This window comes from Paramacrobiotus metropolitanus, unplaced genomic scaffold (assembly GCF_019649055.1).
Source record: "Paramacrobiotus metropolitanus isolate TYO unplaced genomic scaffold, Prichtersi_v1.0 Parri_scaffold0000234, whole genome shotgun sequence".
NCBI classification, from domain to species: domain Eukaryota; kingdom Metazoa; phylum Tardigrada; class Eutardigrada; order Parachela; family Macrobiotidae; genus Paramacrobiotus; species Paramacrobiotus metropolitanus.
The window spans coordinates 29,714-48,101 of record NW_026570454.1 but is presented as its reverse complement, the minus strand read 5'-3'; the positions used below and the strand labels follow the sequence as shown (position 1 = coordinate 48,101).

General features: G+C 42.6%; 4 protein-coding genes across 4 annotated transcripts; 3 read left to right on the top strand and 1 right to left on the bottom strand.

Annotated features, from left to right (window-relative positions):
• Positions 1-773: 773 nt before the first annotated feature.
• On the top strand, positions 774-2,603 carry LOC129601401 (uncharacterized). The gene is made up of 2 exons (XM_055500197.1): positions 774-849; positions 911-2,603. Exon 2 carries the CDS (start codon positions 944-946, stop codon positions 2,300-2,302), a length of 1,359 nt encoding a protein of 452 aa, XP_055356172.1. The 5' UTR covers positions 774-849; positions 911-943; the 3' UTR covers positions 2,303-2,603.
• Positions 2,604-7,444: 4,841 nt separating this feature from the next.
• LOC129601403 (uncharacterized) lies at positions 7,445-10,510 on the top strand. The gene is made up of 3 exons (XM_055500198.1): positions 7,445-8,922; positions 9,689-9,847; positions 10,190-10,510. The coding sequence occupies exons 1-3, from the start codon at positions 7,777-7,779 to the stop codon at positions 10,334-10,336; spliced, it is 1,452 nt and encodes a 483-aa protein (XP_055356173.1). The 5' UTR covers positions 7,445-7,776; the 3' UTR covers positions 10,337-10,510.
• Positions 10,511-11,491: 981 nt separating this feature from the next.
• Positions 11,492-13,413, top strand: LOC129601398 (uncharacterized). The gene is made up of 2 exons (XM_055500193.1): positions 11,492-12,315; positions 13,026-13,413. Exons 1-2 carry the CDS (start codon positions 11,617-11,619, stop codon positions 13,260-13,262), a joined length of 936 nt encoding a protein of 311 aa, XP_055356168.1. The 5' UTR covers positions 11,492-11,616; the 3' UTR covers positions 13,263-13,413.
• A 1,910-nt stretch (positions 13,414-15,323) lies between these two features.
• On the bottom strand, positions 15,324-17,266 carry LOC129601407 (uncharacterized). Its single transcript, XM_055500203.1, has 3 exons — positions 16,791-17,266; positions 15,407-15,812; positions 15,324-15,344 (listed from the first exon to the last, which is right to left on the bottom strand). The coding sequence occupies exons 1-3, from the start codon at positions 17,264-17,266 to the stop codon at positions 15,324-15,326; spliced, it is 903 nt and encodes a 300-aa protein (XP_055356178.1).
• Positions 17,267-18,388: the final 1,122 nt, after the last annotated feature.

Genomic DNA, 18,388 nt, shown 5'->3' with positions numbered 1-18,388 from the left:
TAAACAAACAAACGTTAACATGCAGTCTACTGTGTATGCACCAGTAAGCAAGGTATGTAACACGGTATTACGAACTTAAAAAAACTTCGGGCAACAAATTTGTTATCATTTATGAATTTTAAAAAATATTCAATAAAGCGGTCGCAGATTGGTCGCACAGTACTTGATAACTAACATGTACTTATTAAAGCACAGATAATCGGGAAGGGTAATGTATCGCTAACATATAGCCGCATGAAGCATAAAACACTGTCAGCAATGCAATAAACACTGCCGGAAATTGTCGCATCAGTCTATAGAAATTTTTTTTATCGCACCCTTTTCTTTCTTTGACGAAGTGCTCAGAATGAAATCCGTTGAACTGAATTAATACACAAACATCGCAAGTTTAGTGGCAAACCATTAAAGCATTATAATAATGTGGCAGCGTATTGCATTACTGTGAGTAGGGACTGACCAAGCGAAGGCTTTGCAAGCATCCATTGGTTTGTCATAAACAAGCGCATGACAATCATAAGATCTCGTCAAAGCAATGACTAACACGACGTTCAATCTGATGTCAGACTTAACAGTTGTCAGGCACTTAATAACATTAGTAAACTTAAGTTCAACCTTTTCCAAACCCAACCCCGTCCGGTTTGGCCCACCCTTCCCTAATTAATCAGCTATCTTGCTGGCTGACGGAAGTACGTTACGAAAGGCCTACTTGACATTAAGAGCAGGTCTTGATCAATAGAATGGGCTAGTAAAGTGATTTCGCGATATCAAAAATTATGCAGTAAGAAAGCTTTTTCCGTGCTGGAAATTAACTGCATTTGTCATTGCCATTTTCGACATTTTTAAAGAGTGGTGAGATTTTGGGAAAACAGTTTACCGGTTCTGCTTTCCATTGCATAATTTAATTTCACAGTGTCATCGAACTGCAGAATTATCAGACGGGAAAATGTTTCGACCTCTGATTAAAAATAGTCTGACTGCACGCGCCAGCCGCCACAGCAACCGCCCATGCTGCGTCCTCATCGGTCAAACGGGAGCGGGAAAGACAACCTTGGCCAACCAACTGTGCAACACCAAACACATTGCCGGTGCATCCGCAGGAAGCGTCACGCAGCAGCTATCGAAGAACGACGCCAGCGTCGGTCAGAACGCGTTCTCTCTCATCGACACACCCGGTACGGATAGCCAGACCGATACGTACAAACATGCCGTACTGCTGCGCGCCGGTCTGACCGCCACGGACCTGAATACCATCTTCATCGTCCTGAAGTACGAGAACCGCTACATTAAGATGGTGGATAATTATCTGCAGGTCGAGCAGCCGGTGGGTAATTTCACCAGTAAGATCGTCATTCTGATTTCCCACATGGACGAGGCGAAAAATCCACAGGGAGAGTTTCCGGAGATCTGTACACTGCTGACGGAAGCCAGTCCGCATATTGCGAACGTTATCTTCTTCTCGGAGATGAGCGATGCCGGGGCGATTGCGGATCTAATGTACGCTTGTATGTCGCACATGGAACCGCAGCGCTTGCGGATCACGGATGAAGAATTCCATTTCAATTTCAACCTGTACGCGGTACGACTGAGTATGAGGAAATCCTTTGATCAGTACAAAACCCAGGTGCAAACGCTGTTTGCCGGCTACGCTAAACTCCGCGAGCGCACCCGAAGCGCTTCCGATGAAGACAAGGACGAGCTGTTCCACGCCATGATTGTCCAGTTCAAGTACGATCTCGATGATTTATACCAGAAATTTATCAGTAAGCACGGTAATGACATGGTGGAGCTGGAGCACTACGCCTTGTGTATTGAAATGCAGCGGGAGAATGTGAAGAACTGCGACCGCTTCGTCAACTCCGTCACCCCGCTGATGACGTACAATCTGTTCGATACCACGGATCCACGGAATCTGATCAAGGCGTGCCCGCATTGTGGGCTGGTGTGGTGGAAGACGGAAGGCTGTGATGGGGCCACCACCTGCGGGAATCGCGTGAGTACGCTGTTTGACATGCGGTCCCGTGCCTTGTTCCGGTACGTGTTGAAATGGGTGAACGGCGAGCTGGTCCATACGAAGAATCCGGTGGCTAAGTCCGCACCGGTTAGCGCCACACCTTCTGCCAGGGGAGTGGGATGCGGCAAGGCCATTGTGTGGAACGAGATACCGAAGCTCGATGATGAAATCCTGTTCAAGATCTTTGAGGTGAAAACCATGGAAGAAGTTAAAAACATCATGAAGAGCGGCGGATACCAGAGAGCCCGCGCGAAATATGTGGCTACCATCGACGTTACCTTTCATTCTTAGAGCAGTTGCTCCTCTCTCCGTAGGTCCGCAACAATACTAATACCGCAATTTTATCTTCAAATTGGTCACAATAACTGGTTTATCGTGCTTATTGTTGGTAGAATAATACCAGGTACTTGAACAACTTAAAAGAGACTAACACTAGCCAGTACTTCACTAACCAAAAGTAATATCAGTGCAATCTGACCTTCAACATGTTTGAGAAGTTGGAAGAAATACTTTCTGTGCTGTGTAGTTTATACACTTCTAATTGTAAATTTGTAATGTGGTTTTCCTTATGGATCAGTAAGAAATAAACATTATTCGCATATACCTCTAAGCTGGGCGCAATCCGAGGGAAACCGAGAAACGGCTGAAAAAGGCGCCGATGGGGGAATCGAACCCCGCCTACGTCGTTAGATCCGCGTAGGCAGTACCACTACACCACGGCGCAGCGTTGAAATCCTTTGAAAGACTTTATCGCTGTCCGTGAGCCGCTTCTCCGCTCACATACCTAAGACTTTCCAACTTCCATGTGTTGGTCATTTCGCCAGCAGGATACACTAAACTTCGAAAGTTATACGTTATGTCACCATTCAATGACCCTAAACATTTAGATTTACTGTGCCTTTTAGTTCAAAATTTAACACAAAACACTGACCAGCAAATAAAAGGCTTTTTCATTAAAAGCCGGATGTGTATTGCGCTTTCCCAAGAATCCTCTGCAGCGTACATTTGCACATGATTGCCTGCAGTGCAACTGCCTACATTGTCACTGCAAAACAGTGCCGCAGTATTTCGTGCCAGTGAGTTAGCTTTGTCACGTTGCGGAAAGAAGCCACGTAACGGTACGCTAAGCAAATCCAGCTCCACAGTGTTTACTCAATTTGATATTTAACGTGCTACATTTCCAAAGGAGGAGCAAATCCAGCTCCACAGAGTTTACCCGAATTTCGATATTTATTGTACTACATTTTAGGAGGAGGGAGATTAGCGACGCCGTACAATTTGGTTGTGTCAGTTTGGAACGCTGCTGAAGTTATTTGTTTTATTATTGAAAGTTCGTCGCGGTTGCCAGCGTCAATAACGTTATGGAGGATTTGTCGGCTTTTTACTTTGACTCTATTTCGGACGATAGCGATACTGATGCCACATTTTATTCGGCGATCGACGAGGATCCCAACGAGTTACCTACTGCAGAAGAAAAACCACAATCACCGATAGCCGAAGCCCTGACAACTGCAAACTCCGTGACGAACCAGGTGGCGTCCACAAGATTGTCCTTCTGCTTGACCGTTACCGTTGATCCATCCGCCGATACCATCACATCCCCCGAAAGAGCCGCCATATCGTTTATTCTAGATCCCAACGTCCTCCAAGCGGGGAACAATTACGATGCCAACGAGCAACATGTTGGATTTTCAACGGGCGCATACAATACCGTTTCACAAGCCGTGTGTGTTGTTGAAGCATCCAAAACAGCACAGTCACCAATTCCGAGGGTCCGCCGAGGTTCACGGTCAGTCGGCCATGAACCTTCACGGCGGACTACATCCAATGCCGCGGTGGGAGTTAAAATGGCACCTAAGTTCAAAATTGGTAAGGAACTATTATTATGCTGTTTTGTTTTTATATATTCTTTGCATATATATTCTTTTGCATATATCTGTAATTCTTTGCACGCATCTGTAGTACATTTGAGCGAGAACTGCTAATATCGCAAAGCAAATGCAGAGGATTGCCAACTGCTGATTTTGTTCTGAGATGCACGAATACGCTTTTCTTTTAGGCGATCTCGTCCATCTGCGCGATAAACAGAACCTTCGGAAACCATACTATTTTGTCGGAAAAGTTTTTAACATCAAACCGAACACGCAGGCGGAACCGAACGATGCCGCCTTTCTGTACCGGCTGCGCTTTGTGTATCCCAAGCTAGCGAAAGGCGAACCATACCGGTAAGTTGTAAATCAGATACACCTTCATTATTATTTTGTTGAAGATCGGAACTCTGGTAATTTTCTCTTACAAACGATACCGTAACGTGGGTGTGCCATGCAGGTACTATCGGGCATTCTCCCAGTGGATCGCCGCTGATGCCTTGATTCCCGACGGAGAAGAGGCACGGGAGACGGCCAAGAAGTACTTGGAGTTTATGGAATTTAAATCCCAGAGCGGCCGTGGCAAAACAGGGAAATATGCATAATGAATTTAATCGAAGCCGCTTATGTTACTTGATTATTATGGATTATCAGTGAATTTGTGTTTTATAAGGGAACACTGGATATGACGTGGCTGTGCATAGGACAACCGACAATGTGTACGATGTCTTTCCTAGTTTCGGCTGCTTACATCCTCGTATTATTGTAACCTTAATCGCTGTACATTTTTCGAAGTGAATTTGCTCAGTGTAAAGTTTACTGTTTGCTATGTATTTTCCTAATGGTACTCTATTATATTTTGTACTTTTTAATATGTATCCTATACGAGAATCAAAGACGATTGTGTGAATTTAAATGAATGAATTCCCTTAACCCAGTATCCACGACTACTCTTTTTTTTAGTGCCAGAAACCGTCACACGCCCTTTTTTATACTGAGGAACAACAAAAAACACATCAATTATATCTATCGAAAATTTCGACACTAAAAACAGTTATAAACACGAACTCCGAGTGCTTAGAACGGTAAAGAATGCGATAGCCCGTGCGATCGTGCTGTCCGTCCCAATTCGGATTGTCGTTGCGTTCTAACTAACCCCACTGACAAAAGAAGAGGACCTTTGGATTGCAGGGACCAGGCGCCGGGAAACGGATTTTATCATTCTGTTCCGTGCTGCATAGCCAAGGATCTAGAAAAACATTAAAAACTGACCAGCCAGTTCCCAGTTCAAAACTGAAGTAAATAAATAAACAGCGTGCAACAGGAATCTATCCAGCTCACATAAAACCGTCAGTTTGAATTCTTACAGGAAACCGCTCAACATGCATTAAAAATTATTCTACTATTACATATGTCTGACGTTGTATCGTGGAAAAACAGCAACCTAAATGGACGAGTCTAAGCTGTGTTTTATTATCATTTCACAAGCATCTTACTTCGCGTGCAGATCTCGAGACGATTCGTGCTGTCACTGGAAACTGGATCGCTACGAGAAATAGCAGCAGCAGAAATAACGGGCGATATAAGAAGAAGACCCAGCAGAAGCCGGTAAGTTTTCTTAGCTGTATCCATGTTGCTTACAAACATTCAAACAAACAGGCGTCACCAATCCAAAAATTAATACGAAGCTATTACGAAATCTGTGGCAAGATACGATAATCTTGAGAATGTTGAAACATTTGGTGCTACAACCGAAAATTTTTCATTTAACCTCTTTTTTGGGGCAACGAAAATTAATGACATCAGAGTGAACGCTTCCTGGAAGAAAACTGTATACCGAAAGGCAACTGCACATTTTTCTAACAAACAAGTTGATGTCATTTGATGCGTCTTTTATACTGGCATCGTCGTCGGTTGATGCTTGCGGTGCATTTTCGTGCATTTAAGATGCTGACAAAAGACGATGATGTTTACCGTCAGTAATGCTTAGAACCTTTATTTATCAGGTCCTAAAACGCGGCAAATGCAACAATAGCCGGGTAAAAACATGGAAACCTGTTGCTGCAATGTGACAACAACGCCTCGGTGCTTCTGTGGAGCGTGGAACCTGATCTGGTTACACTGGTTTAACGTTGTTTGTCAGAGAATAAGGGCTTCTTGTAAACATTAGATTTACTGCTCAGTGGATCGTTTCTTGGCGCAGTACTGATCCTAAGAAAATAACACTGGCTGCGGAAATTGTATTGAAAGCAGTGAGACTAGTATCCATACTCTACCAGTCCACCACACACAAAAAACCAAATTGAACAGACAGAAGTGAATAATGATCGTCTAGTAAAATATTTTATATAACTTACTTACTAGCGCAATAATTTTTGCATTGTTAACGAGAATTCATGGGCTTGTAGAGTTGAACAACTTTAAAATGAAATTGGCAATGATACGCTTTGCTCTCTAATGCACGCGACGTCCAGTACACTTTCCTGAATTTCTGCTACTGCACAAAATGAGAGATTCGTTAAAGGAGTTTCTCATGTTCCGGCACAATGCAGCCACTCAAGAATCGAAAATTCGAAATCGCTCTACGCTATCCTGACACTGAATGCAGTCTGATGTAAAAGAAGTAAGAACCTTGTAAACTCATTTCTACAGCTGTTGTAATTCCAGTCAAGGGCAAACATATTATCTAGTTGCATGTGATACATACTCGCACCGGCTGGTATCCCTTTATTGTGGCGCTACTTATGCGCTTCACGATCACGTGAAACATTATCCCTGACAGTCATACACTCTTTGCTTTTGTGGCTGTAAGATTGCCGTAAACAAGACAGCGCTGCTATATAAACATACCACACCCTACCGCCTAGGAAAGCCATCTTAATGCTCCGGCCAAAAAAAAACCCGCCGCGTTGATTCGTCGCCGGTCGGATCAGTTTCACCAGACTGTTGTCGCACTTCGATCCACTTTACACAGTGCTAGGATTACACCCGTCAAGAAGCTGTACAGTGCCCACGTATCCCATTTCCAGTGCGCCGGGATCTTTTTCTGTCGCTTTTATTCCAGACGGGAGCGATTCACCAGTACATTTCGTTTAACGTTCGTACTCTTTATGAAAACTCCTGTGTCTCTGCTGACCTCCTACGCTACCCTTTATTACCATATTGAAGTCGTGCATTTATTTATTGATTTGTGTAAAAAAAGGAGCGCCACAAATACCTTGTACACGTACATCCTTATTCTGTACGGTTTGTTCGATCTAGTTACTTATTGTCATTTGCTTATGCTTCTCATTGCCGAGGCAGTTACAATTTGGCACATTAATCCTTTTCCATCAGACTGCCAAGTGCCACACCAAAAGTGGACGTCCAGTTTGGTCGCAGAACAGACCCGTTTTTTTCGTCACATGTGGCGCATCGACTCAAACATGCATGCGCTGTGTTTGAACACGCAATCACTCGACTGCGCTTTGAATTATAATAAATGTGGCGGAAACGCATTATTGTCCTTAACTGTACTGCGCAGTATCCCTTGCAAAATTGGCCGACTTGTTTAATTTTCCGGAAGGACCCATTAGCCTTATACTGAAAGCTTCGAAATATAATTATTCGCCAGTCATTGCGATTCACCGCTTTATAATTCAGCGCCCGGCATTTTTCCTGAGCAACATAAGGTGCATCAACCCGTACAAGCGTACACACAATACACCAGCCATCAATCCTGAAGTCTCCATCGACGCGGCCGTAATTAAATCAACCCCGAATTACCCGTGATTACCCACGCTCCAGCGCCCTGATCCACTCATTATCCCCGACACACACAGCCCCGGCATCCGTATCCCGTATTATAAACCCTCCGGATTTCTCGCTTACTGCTCATATATTTCCTCTTGATTAATCATGGCAGCGTATTTCACCGATAAGTGTGCCATTCTCACCGTCCTTGTCAACTGCATCCGCCGTGTCAAGATGGAGACCCACCGCCTGCGCCACCCGTCTGCCGCCGAGACCGCGGACGCCATCTTCACCCAGCAGACCATCATTCCGCGTAGTTTTATGCGCTGGATGCGGGTCTTTGGATTGTTTCCCTATCCGACGTGTTTCCTCTGTCATAACGCGCAGCGGATTAATTCCCCGCGGTTCCGAGTACAGCGGGTGTGCTGGCTGGTGTGGACGGCGGTCTTCTGGGTGGCGCTGATTTTATTTTTCCTTATGCAGGAGTATGATTACTTCAAACGCGTCTCGTCTTTATTAGTGGATCTCGAGTTCTTCACGTTGATCGCGTTCGAATTCAAATCGGTGATGGTGTTACAGGGTCCGTACATGGTGACGTGTATGCTGTTTATTAGCGGCCGCATCCCGGGGATTATGACCGAGGCGCAGGTGGCGCTGCGACGGTTACTAAAAAAACGCGATATCACGCGCTTACGCCGGTACACAGTCGGGTTAATCACGTTCTCCGTGATCTCCATTGGCGTCTGTGTCATCGGGAAACTGATGGGGCTGATCGCACTGACCCGGGCGAACTACTACTACGAACCCGGCGTCCGCTCCCCGTACTTCTTTAACGCCCTAACCGTCGACCCGGAGGTTCACTACGCGACGCACCTTCTCGGCATCTTCTTAACCGTCACCTGCGAGCTCCTCCCACCAACTTTACTCCTGATCTTCATGGTTTATTTTCACGCGGGGTTTCAACGCCTGAACCGCCGGCTTGCGGACTGGGGGCGGGGCGAGGTGGATGTTGATGCGCACCGGCTGCGGCAGTTGTTCCGCGTGTACAGCGGACTGAGCGGGGTGGTGACGCAGTTGGGGCGGGTGTTCGGGCCGGTGGTGTTGGTGGGGTGCTTGAAGGATGTGTTTACGTGGGCGGCGTTGAGCGGGACGTTGCTGCAGGTTGCTAAGGGCGAGTGGAAGGAAGTGGAGCGGTTCGCGCAAGCGCATACGTATATTAAGAATATGGAGATTGTCACCTTTACGTATACGGCTATCGGGCTGTGTAACATGGCCGTGCGGATGGTGGTCTTCTTGGCTGTGTACGATCAGGTTGGTAACGTAATCGGCTTGAAGGTTTCCGCTAACTGAATCTTAATTAATCATTATTAAACACATTTCTATGTGGCCTGCAACAGTATCAAAAATGTGCTTGCTGCACACAGAATCCAGTAATAATATTACTGGATTAATACAAGCCTTTTCAAATTATATTTTAGTTAAACCAGGATAATTAACACATTTATCTCCCGGAAGACTCGGTTGTGCTACAGATGACATATGCGTGCATACTCGTATACATTGTAATTACTAGCTTCGGCCTCTGTAAATTTTGTTCAAGATAATATGCAGTACATGCATGCATACTGAAATACGAAATGAAAATAATTTTTCTCAATGGTTGAATCTTGATTCGTTACGATAAATATATATAAGCAGGATACCAGCGCAGTGTAATTCTCTGCATAAATCCGTATAACCAACAGGCAATTTGCGCATAGAATTCGCTTTGCCGCATCCGCAAATATTCAAAATCCGTCCAAAAACTATAAATACACCAAGATAATTATTCACGAAAATTACATGTAACAAGCTCTCTTTTACTGAAAACCTGCAGTAGTTCAACAAAAGCGCGACAAGGTTACGCGTTATTATTTTGACAATTTCAATCTATGTCGTTTTCATGCCTAGCCCCCTGATTTTCCCAACGCCTGCGTAATTGCAGCCCTAATACGGTGGGAAACATTTCACACGTGACCGCTGTTTACCCGAGCGGTAGTTGCTGTTGCGAGCCTGGACTAATTATTTGTCCTATTAGGCACAATCCATACGGAAGTACTTAACCCGGATTGCGGCGGAGAGCGACGATGAGAAAGTTCTGATAGAATGCAACCGCATTACGGTACATCTCAGCACTAGTGACGGGGCGCTCTCCGTGTGCGGCTTGTTCGACCTAACCAAGGAATATATTATTGCCGTAAGACAAGCTCAATTTGCAGTGAAAATAAATATATATATAGTAATTACAATTTTATAAACATATTTACAGTTTTATTTTTATTAGGTTTTGACTTTATTTGTATTTACCTTGTACTACATTTTTGCCATTCTAGGCTTATTTTTGAATTAATAATAAATCAGCGTAGATGTAAAATATACATTAAAGCTACGTTTAAAAAACAAACAGAACTTAAACAAAGTATGGCTGGTTTTTATAATGTCTGTATTTGTGTAATGTGATTCACTAAAACAATAATGTAATTATGAGAAATAAATATTAAATTATGGTTGATACAAATGGAAATTGATTATTTGGCAGTTCATTGGTTTGGCCGTGACCTATTTACTACTGATCTACCAGACACGCGATTCCCGCAAGGATATTGAAGGCATGAAGGAGATGTTGAAGCGGCAGGAAATGGTGTTGAATTCTCTGTGGAATGCTACCGTGCATGGTAGCCGATAGATACCACAACAGAAAACAATATTAATATAATTAAATTCTTTTTTATTTTATTGATACGAGTCTACGATCACATGATTCTGATATAGGCGCCCTGTATCTAATTGTCTCACTTAACAGTATTATACCTGCCTGCACCATGCACGAACAGATTGTTGACATAACTGAATTTATTAAATCAACAGTTTTAACTAATGCCAGATGATGTGTAATAGTAGATGATACAGCAGATTTAATTAAATTTATTACAACGCTTACTTAACTTGACAATAACAAATGCACCAAAATGCCGGTTCGCACAATATTTCCGTGGTTTCTGTACTAGTATTTAAACGCAGAAACGCTTCCGCTAAATGCACGTACACGAGATTTAAGTGTGCTATGAGTGTAAGCGGTTCAAGTTCAGCACATAGACTTTCGCTAAAGCAGATGATTTGACTTAGCGGTAGAATCCCCCATACAAAGACATAGATAGCTTCTGGGACTGCAATAACTTATTTTCTACGATTTCCAAAATTTTCCCCTATTTTCAGCATCTAATTAAATTTTCACGACTCCATTTGTAAAAACATTTTACAACTGTTAAAAAAGTTCGATACATTTCTGTGCAATTCTTTTTCCAGTGCGAATACAAAAAAAATTACCCTAGTCACTGCTCAACGGCTTAGTTGCTGTTGTTTACGTAAGCCTATTATATGAAAACATTTTTATAACTGTACTGTATTTCAATCTAATCTGCTATTACGTTTAAAATAGTTAATTGAATTTACATATGTAAAGAGCCCAACGAAAGTGGATAATTAATACAGGTCAGTACAGGATGTCTGCAAAACTACAGTATCTGTACAGGCTGTACTGACACAACAGTAGCCACTTTGCCTAAAATGATTGACACCACAATGCTCATAGAAACTTTGAATCCATACGACAGCACAGCGCGCTTGTGTTTTTCTCGACACTCCGGCGCCATAATTGGTGCCAAAAATCGTTAAATACCTGGATGCCCTACACGGCTACACTAAGCCAATTTGCTAATAAAAATCTGCACATGTGTAGCATATCAAATTACCTACACACACCGGTACAGCACCCGTACCACACAAATACCATCAACATGATTCTTCTGCCCTGCAGCCATTACCGGCTAGCCACGGTCTGAACATACGAGGAAGCATTTTCACTCGGCACCGCAACCATTTCATAATCGCAATTAGCGCGCGCCAATTAGGGCTAAGCGGCCGGTCATCATAATCAATACATCCATTAGGTTTTGTTGGTCTACGATGGCCGCTATCCGCTTGGCTTTCGTCTGGCTCGCGCTACCCAGTGTCTCCTTCCACACCGCGGACTTTGTCAACGCCCAATCCGACGTCATCTACTCCCATGGCACCGTCCACGACAACTGCACCACATTACGCTACAACGAGGAACCCAGCGTCCCGGTGATCCTAGAGTGCGCCGGGGACTTCCAGATTCCGTCCAAACATGTCCGTTTAAACGAGATCCCCACCACCATCGAGGGGATCTTTTTGGGGACGAAACTAAAAGCCTCGGTTCCTCCGGAGAAGTACACGGAGAAGAACAGCATCATGCTGAGCGACACTACCTCTATTCTCCCGGATCTCCCGCACCTGGTGACGGTGGGGTTGATGCAGTTTAACAATGATAAGGCCGTACCGCGGCTACCCTTCACCAGGTTCCTGGAGAACGTGCATAAGAAGCTCAAGTACCTGTATATCCATAACTCCAAGCTGGTGTTCCTGACCAGCGCGGATTTCCGGGGGTTTGCCTCGCTGCTGCATCTGGAGGTGAAGCGCTGCCAGATTAATAGTCTGTCCGTGGGCGTGTTCAAGGAACTGCAGTACCCGACGTTTATTTTTAATCAGCTGGGGCATTCGACGCTGGAACGGTTTTCCGCGTCGGGGAATACGATGAGCGCGGTGGATTGGCGCATGTTCGAACCGGTTTCTTCTAGCATACGCGTAAGTGTGTACATAACGAAGAGTGATTAATGAGCGCAATTACGCAGCGCTTTTGATTTTTTATTGAGTAATTGAGTGGCATTGTTCCAGCGAGAAACATTGCCACGCGCAACTTTTTGCAAAAAAATCATTAAATTAAATATTAGAAACTATAAGTTTCCGAATAACGTTAATAAATGAAATTAAACGACATTATAAATGTTGAATCAGGTTATTCAGGCCACAAAATTAGGTACTAGTAAATACTAAAAACTTTAGTTACATATTTATGTTTAATTGTTCATAAATATACAGTATGTATGTATAATTAATGAATGCATAGTTTGTTTAATAATGTTATTAAATTAGGTTGGTAAAATATGATTTTGACAATTATTGTTAGATGGTTTATTATGTCAAAACTAATTACTAGTTATATTTTAATTTTATTTTCCAAACTGAATTATATACTTAGTGTGCTGTTATCTAAAATACCTTGTAACAAGCTAAAAAAGTGAGCATCTGTATTTAAAAATTCTGAAGTCATCCGAAAAATAGTTTATACATAAAGCAATGTCTTCAAAAACATTATTTGAAAAAAGCTTTGTTCCGGATTATTGGGTTTTCGTCGGTTGTTGCTCATGCATATACAGTACTGTAATTGTTTTCTTATGTTTTTCTCAGTTGAACAGAAACGAAAACCTAATAATTCTCGATAAATTTATTTGCAGACGATTGAACTGGATTCGAACCCGAAATTGGCCACCATTAACATGACGAGCGGCAGTCCGTTCAAATTACCCGGTCTGCGCATGCTGAATCTGACCGGCTCCGATCAATTAAAGAGTCTACCGAAAGATGTACTGCTTACTGTGAAAGACAGTGAAGAACTGTACGCGGTACCGTCTGTTGTGACGGATCAGGTGGCTGACAGTGACGATACAGACAACACCGGTGAAAATGAATAAAAAACACTGTCTATCAAAAACCAGATATTCCATGTAAATTTGCTTCTTTATCGAAAGACGTATAACTTCGGTAATTATGTATGTAGGTATAAAGTATGCACACAATTTTCTCTACATATCTGCAAAAAGCACGTGATGTTAAGCAACCTATGCTGTGAAGCATATAAAAAAGCATAATTAAAGGGGACAAAAATTAGCCGGTACTTCTCAGCTAATTTCTTCATTAAACAGTTATTTTGTCAATTTGATTTGATATGCGCCGCACATAGCGATAGCATACGTAGAGTCGGTAGAGAAATCTGTGCAACGGCATCCTAGCACAGTGCTGTGCGGTAATTAGGCGGTATGTTCCATTGTGGTGATTTTTGTCAACGTGAATTTCGGTGATTTACTGGCTTTGGTATTCGGTTTGATTTTGAGAAACGCCTGGTGTATCGCCATCTGATATTCCTTTCCCAGGCATAATATCACGACCTGAAAAGGATAACAAAGTTGGTTCCAAAAAAATTCAGCATTATATAGTTTTTTCATAATGCAGCATCTTTTACATAAGTTCTAACAGCAATGTATCGGGTGATGGTACTACGGCTAATGGTGCCAGCACACTACGATTTTCTGTGCTTACAGCACAGCCGATGAATCGATGTTTTAATTTATTAAACGAAAGTGCTATGCGCCAGGAAAATTCTTGGCGCATAGTCAATTTGCTATGCGCCAGGAAATTTCCCGCAAAAGTAAAATTTGGTTGTTTTTAAGTTGTCAATATCACTTTACGAAGTCTAATTGTAACCAAAACGTCTGATTGCGATTACAGTCCGTTTCTTTATCACTACTTCGAAAATCGCTTTTTAATACAGTCACCAACGGTGCTGGTAGGAAGTTTTATCAGCTGTAATGTTTAGATCATATGCGCGGTAATTTCAGCTGTTAAAACTTTACTTCACACCGTTAATACGGCATATCGTTATTTTTGTTAAGACGGGCTTTCTCCGGGACGTTTCTGTGCTTTCAAATGTTGAAAACTAATACAATGTTGAAAACACAATTGTTACCGATACTGTAGTTCTTAGTTTTTTCGTAAACATTGAGTTCTTGGAAATCGTAGTTTGTACTTTTCGTAATGAATCTTATGTTTTACTAGGCTGGAATGTTAAACGTGCATTCACAAAATTGAAAATATCAGGTTATTAACAACAAACCAATAAATTTTGATCTTTGGCGGCGAATTTCCGGGCGCATAGCAAAACGACTATGCGCCAGGAATTTTTCCTGGCGCATAGAAAATTGACTATGCGCCATGAAATTTCCTGGCGCATAGAAGTGACCTTTATTTTATGGGAACATTTTTATCAGTGCACAGTTCAGTAGTGTCGAAAACTGTTAAGGGAAATGTCGGCACATAGCACCAGATTCGTGCGATACATGTACAGAAACTTTCGTTTTCGCGCACTCGAAAACGCTGTTTTGCATTGTTTTATGACATCCTGTAGCCAAATGATTTGTGCGATACTTCTACACGAGTGCATTGGCGGGAAAACAGTTTGCGCGCGCAACATTTCGTTGGGGAGTCATGGCTGCAAGAAAATGCAAAAAAATTAAAGCGCGCGGAGGTGCACCAAAAGTCTCCCTATGCACAGATATTCTCCCAATTTCGCAAGAAAATGCGTATTACCATGAAGAACGCTTTTACACCGAACAACCATTCAGCATATTTCAAATTTTTAATTAAATTTAAGAGTTTTTTGAAATTCATTTTTAAAATTTCGTAAACATGATGAAACCTGGTTCGGTGTAAAAACGATCTTCATGATAATTTGCGTCTTCAAGCACAGTTACATTTTTAGATCGGTTAAGAATGAGACTTTCCACTTTTAATGCACCTCCGTGCGTTTAAGCTTTTGAAGTTTTATCTCCCAACCGAATTTTGCGCGCATAAACGATTTTTACGCCGATGTATACAGATAATTTGGCTACAAAATTAATGTCATAAAACCGTGAAAAAAGGTTTTGAGAGTGCGCGAAAGTGAACGTTTTGGCACATGTAGCCGAATTTGGTACCATTTACCGGCACACTTCCTTTAACTATAACGCAATAAATATAAATTTTCTGCAGAAACAGTTAATTCGCAATAACAGGCATTTACCGAATTCCCGGCGTAACCCATATAATAAACCAATCGCATCCACAGTATTGCCGGAGGATACTGGATAACCACTCGTAACAGTACCGAATACGCCAAACACAACGGTAGATAGCACAGCAGCGATACAGCACAGGAGACGACCAAGACATTGGCGATGATCTGCCGCTTCTGCTGGACATTCTCCACACCGTTTGAAGTAACACCGGTATTCACAATCCCGCAGCGGGATAATCTGCGCCATATCCCGGAACAGAAGATGGCTAAGTAGCAGAGACATGTCCCGGCTAACGGGATGTATAAGCCGAAGACGGTTAGGAACACGGAAAGAAACAGCTGCTCCGATGGTGAAGTAACGGAGATGCCGCAGCTTGGCCAAGGTCCGGTAGCGCCGATTTTGCCGACATACCTGTGAATTATTTTATAACAAAATGAAGTTAAATTAATTAAAAATGTAATCAGTTGCGAAATTAAACAAGAAAATTCATTTTATGTACTCAAGTTGAAACAACGCCATTACATCATCAACAGATTTAAAGAAATATAACCAAATTCATTAATTACCAGGTAAATTGTTAAAGGTGTGCGATTAAGGAAGAGCAAAACTGGTAGAGTACACCGCCATCTGGTAGCCCTTCCCCAAGCACAATATCACGACGTAGAAACGGTTACAGCTTTAATTTTTTTTAAAAAGTGAGCAGCAAATTGTTGTTTGAATTTGTATCCTTCAGAATTATTTAAATTAGGTTTTATCAGCGAAGCTCGAGGACCTCTTTCTGCTGATGCCATAACATTACGATTTTCTGTGTTTTACATCTAGTAAATCGCGGGTATATTTCTCAATAACCTGAACTTCTCATGTAAAATTTTGGTTATTGCAATAAAGCCAAAACTGATCAAACAGTAGGTAAAAAACTACTATACAGTGTTGAGACGTTTAACTTTAAATGCTTGTATTTATTGAATTTCCGGTATAATACTGTACACCAATCACACGACTCAATCACACCAATCACTCACTCAATAATGCAACAGTAATCGCATCCATTAATTTAAACTGTCGAAATTATTTGATTGCAAGTAAAAATCGGGTAAAACAATTAAGATTTCTTAAAGCAGTTTATGGAAACAGCACATACTGCTAAAACATTATTCAATTTTAAGCGATTAAACCTTGACCTTGCATGTGGATTTTAAAGAAAATCGAGTCCCTGGGTAGAGAGCTATGTATTGCTTTAAATATATGGAAACTGCAGGTAGCGCTTGATTTATGGTGGTGTATGCAAATTAAGTGAAAGACTTATCTATGGCTCCATAATTTAAACTTTATAATTTTTTGCTGCAGTTTGTGTTCGTGCTTGACGCCATGCGTGTTTTCATAACATACCCACACGCCAAAGAAAACGAGATAATCCAGCACAACGCTACCACCGGCACCAAAAACCGCCGATTCCGCCACTGCCCATACCGATGCGGACAAAAAATCGCATTGACCCGATTCACCGCCAACAGCAGCGAGGCATACTGAGCTCCATGCGGAATCCACACCACGAAGAAATAATAATAATCACAACCCGCCGCCGTGAGCCGCAGCGACGGAAAGTACGAGGTCAGCACGGCGGTGGGCAGGATCACCGCACTGACCAACGCTTCCAAGACAATCACGTTAGCGATCAGCATCTGCGAGCCCCAACGGATACCGCGGTGGAAGATGGCAAACAGCAGCAAGAGCGACGCCAGCGTACTGATAACGGAGAACGCCAGGGAGAGTGTCGTCCACACGGCGAACGCGTCGGAATAGATGATCCACACCGGCAATTTTGTAATATTCAGTGAAAAATTCCCCGACAGATTTTGATTCATGTTTTAGCCGTGACCTTTGTCTAACGTCATCAACAAAACTTTCCAAAATTCGTCCGGCTGTAAAGTTAGAAAAAAGTGACCTTTGGGATGGAAAAACGCAGAATTTAACGTTGCGATAGTAAAACAGATCTGGACGATTTGAAATCCAAGAAAAGCCGTTCCGCAGCTTTTTGAATGCTTTCAAGGGAGACAATCAACCCGTGATTTGCACGCGCATCTGCATTAAATAAATATATTCCTGGAAACGGCTGGCACGTCGAAAGCTATCAGTTTTTGCGATTGTCCACATGTTGTTAATTGTCGTTATGTCTCTGCAAATAAAACGCAGCTGATACGTCGTGACTAATGTTAGTCTACGCAGCGGTGTGCTGATCGTGTGATGGGCATGATGCAACGCATCCCGGGAATTCATCGCTGCTGGCAGGATCACCATGGGCTTTTTATATAGGTAGAACAAAAGGGACACCGATATCGTTGATTATGAATGATGCATCACGGAATCAAGGGTAGATTTCCGTGCACTTCCGAACTAGCTTGAGAGTTGAGACTGCGTCGGAGAATATCCCTCCCGGCGATCAGGAACGCAGTGAGAGATGGTGATCGTCACGGGATGACGACTCAGAGGTGTGCTAATCGATTGGCTAACTTGACTGCGTATTACCACGATCGTTGAGTGTGCCATGTGAACATGATCCGGTAATTATGTTTAATTAGGTGTCGGTGGGTGGTAACATCCGTAGTTGCCGGATGGATGCGGGATACCGAAACGTCTAATTACGTGCAGTGTTTTCGCTGGTTTTCTATCCAACGTATTCTGCGGTGGGATTTGATTAAACGGGTGAGACGAAAAAATTACTGGTAATGCCTCATAACTGCTAGATATACATACAAAGGAAACGTATGATGTACGTAATAAAAAACGCACTTAGTGGCTAGTTAGTGCGGCCCTAATGCAAAGTGCATTGTGTAGCTATTCTAAGCCTAAAAAAGTGCGTTGCCTGTTTTCCTATAAGATTGCTGACATTTGAGTTTGTTTGTCTAAAAGATAGATTTCAGTGGCTTTCTTTGATCCACGCCAGTTTCAATACAGTAAATTTTGGTCTGAATGATGCAAAGATATTA

Bases quoted from the DNA above. Each gene is read 5' to 3' on its own strand.
- LOC129601403 (XM_055500198.1), top strand. From the start codon at position 7,777: ATGGCAGCGTATTTCACCGATAAGTGTGCCATTCTCACCGTCCTTGTC. The intron at 8,923-9,688 runs GTTGGTAACGTA...TTGTCCTATTAG, and splicing joins TCTTGGCTGTGTACGATCAG to GCACAATCCATACGGAAGTA. The intron at 9,848-10,189 runs GTAAGACAAGCT...ATTATTTGGCAG, and splicing joins CCAAGGAATATATTATTGCC to TTCATTGGTTTGGCCGTGAC.
- LOC129601401 (XM_055500197.1), top strand. From the start codon at position 944: ATGTTTCGACCTCTGATTAAAAATAGTCTGACTGCACGCGCCAGCCGC.
- LOC129601407 (XM_055500203.1), bottom strand. From the start codon at position 17,266: ATGAATCAAAATCTGTCGGGGAATTTTTCACTGAATATTACAAAATTG. The intron at 15,813-16,790 runs GTATGTTATGAA...AATAATTCACAG, and splicing joins TCGTTTTCTTTGGCGTGTGG to GTATGTCGGCAAAATCGGCG. The intron at 15,345-15,406 runs GTAAATGCCTGT...ATTGCGTTATAG, and splicing joins TGGGTTACGCCGGGAATTCG to TTAAAGGAAGTGTGCCGGTA.
- LOC129601398 (XM_055500193.1), top strand. From the start codon at position 11,617: ATGGCCGCTATCCGCTTGGCTTTCGTCTGGCTCGCGCTACCCAGTGTC. The intron at 12,316-13,025 runs GTAAGTGTGTAC...ATTTATTTGCAG, and splicing joins CGGTTTCTTCTAGCATACGC to ACGATTGAACTGGATTCGAA.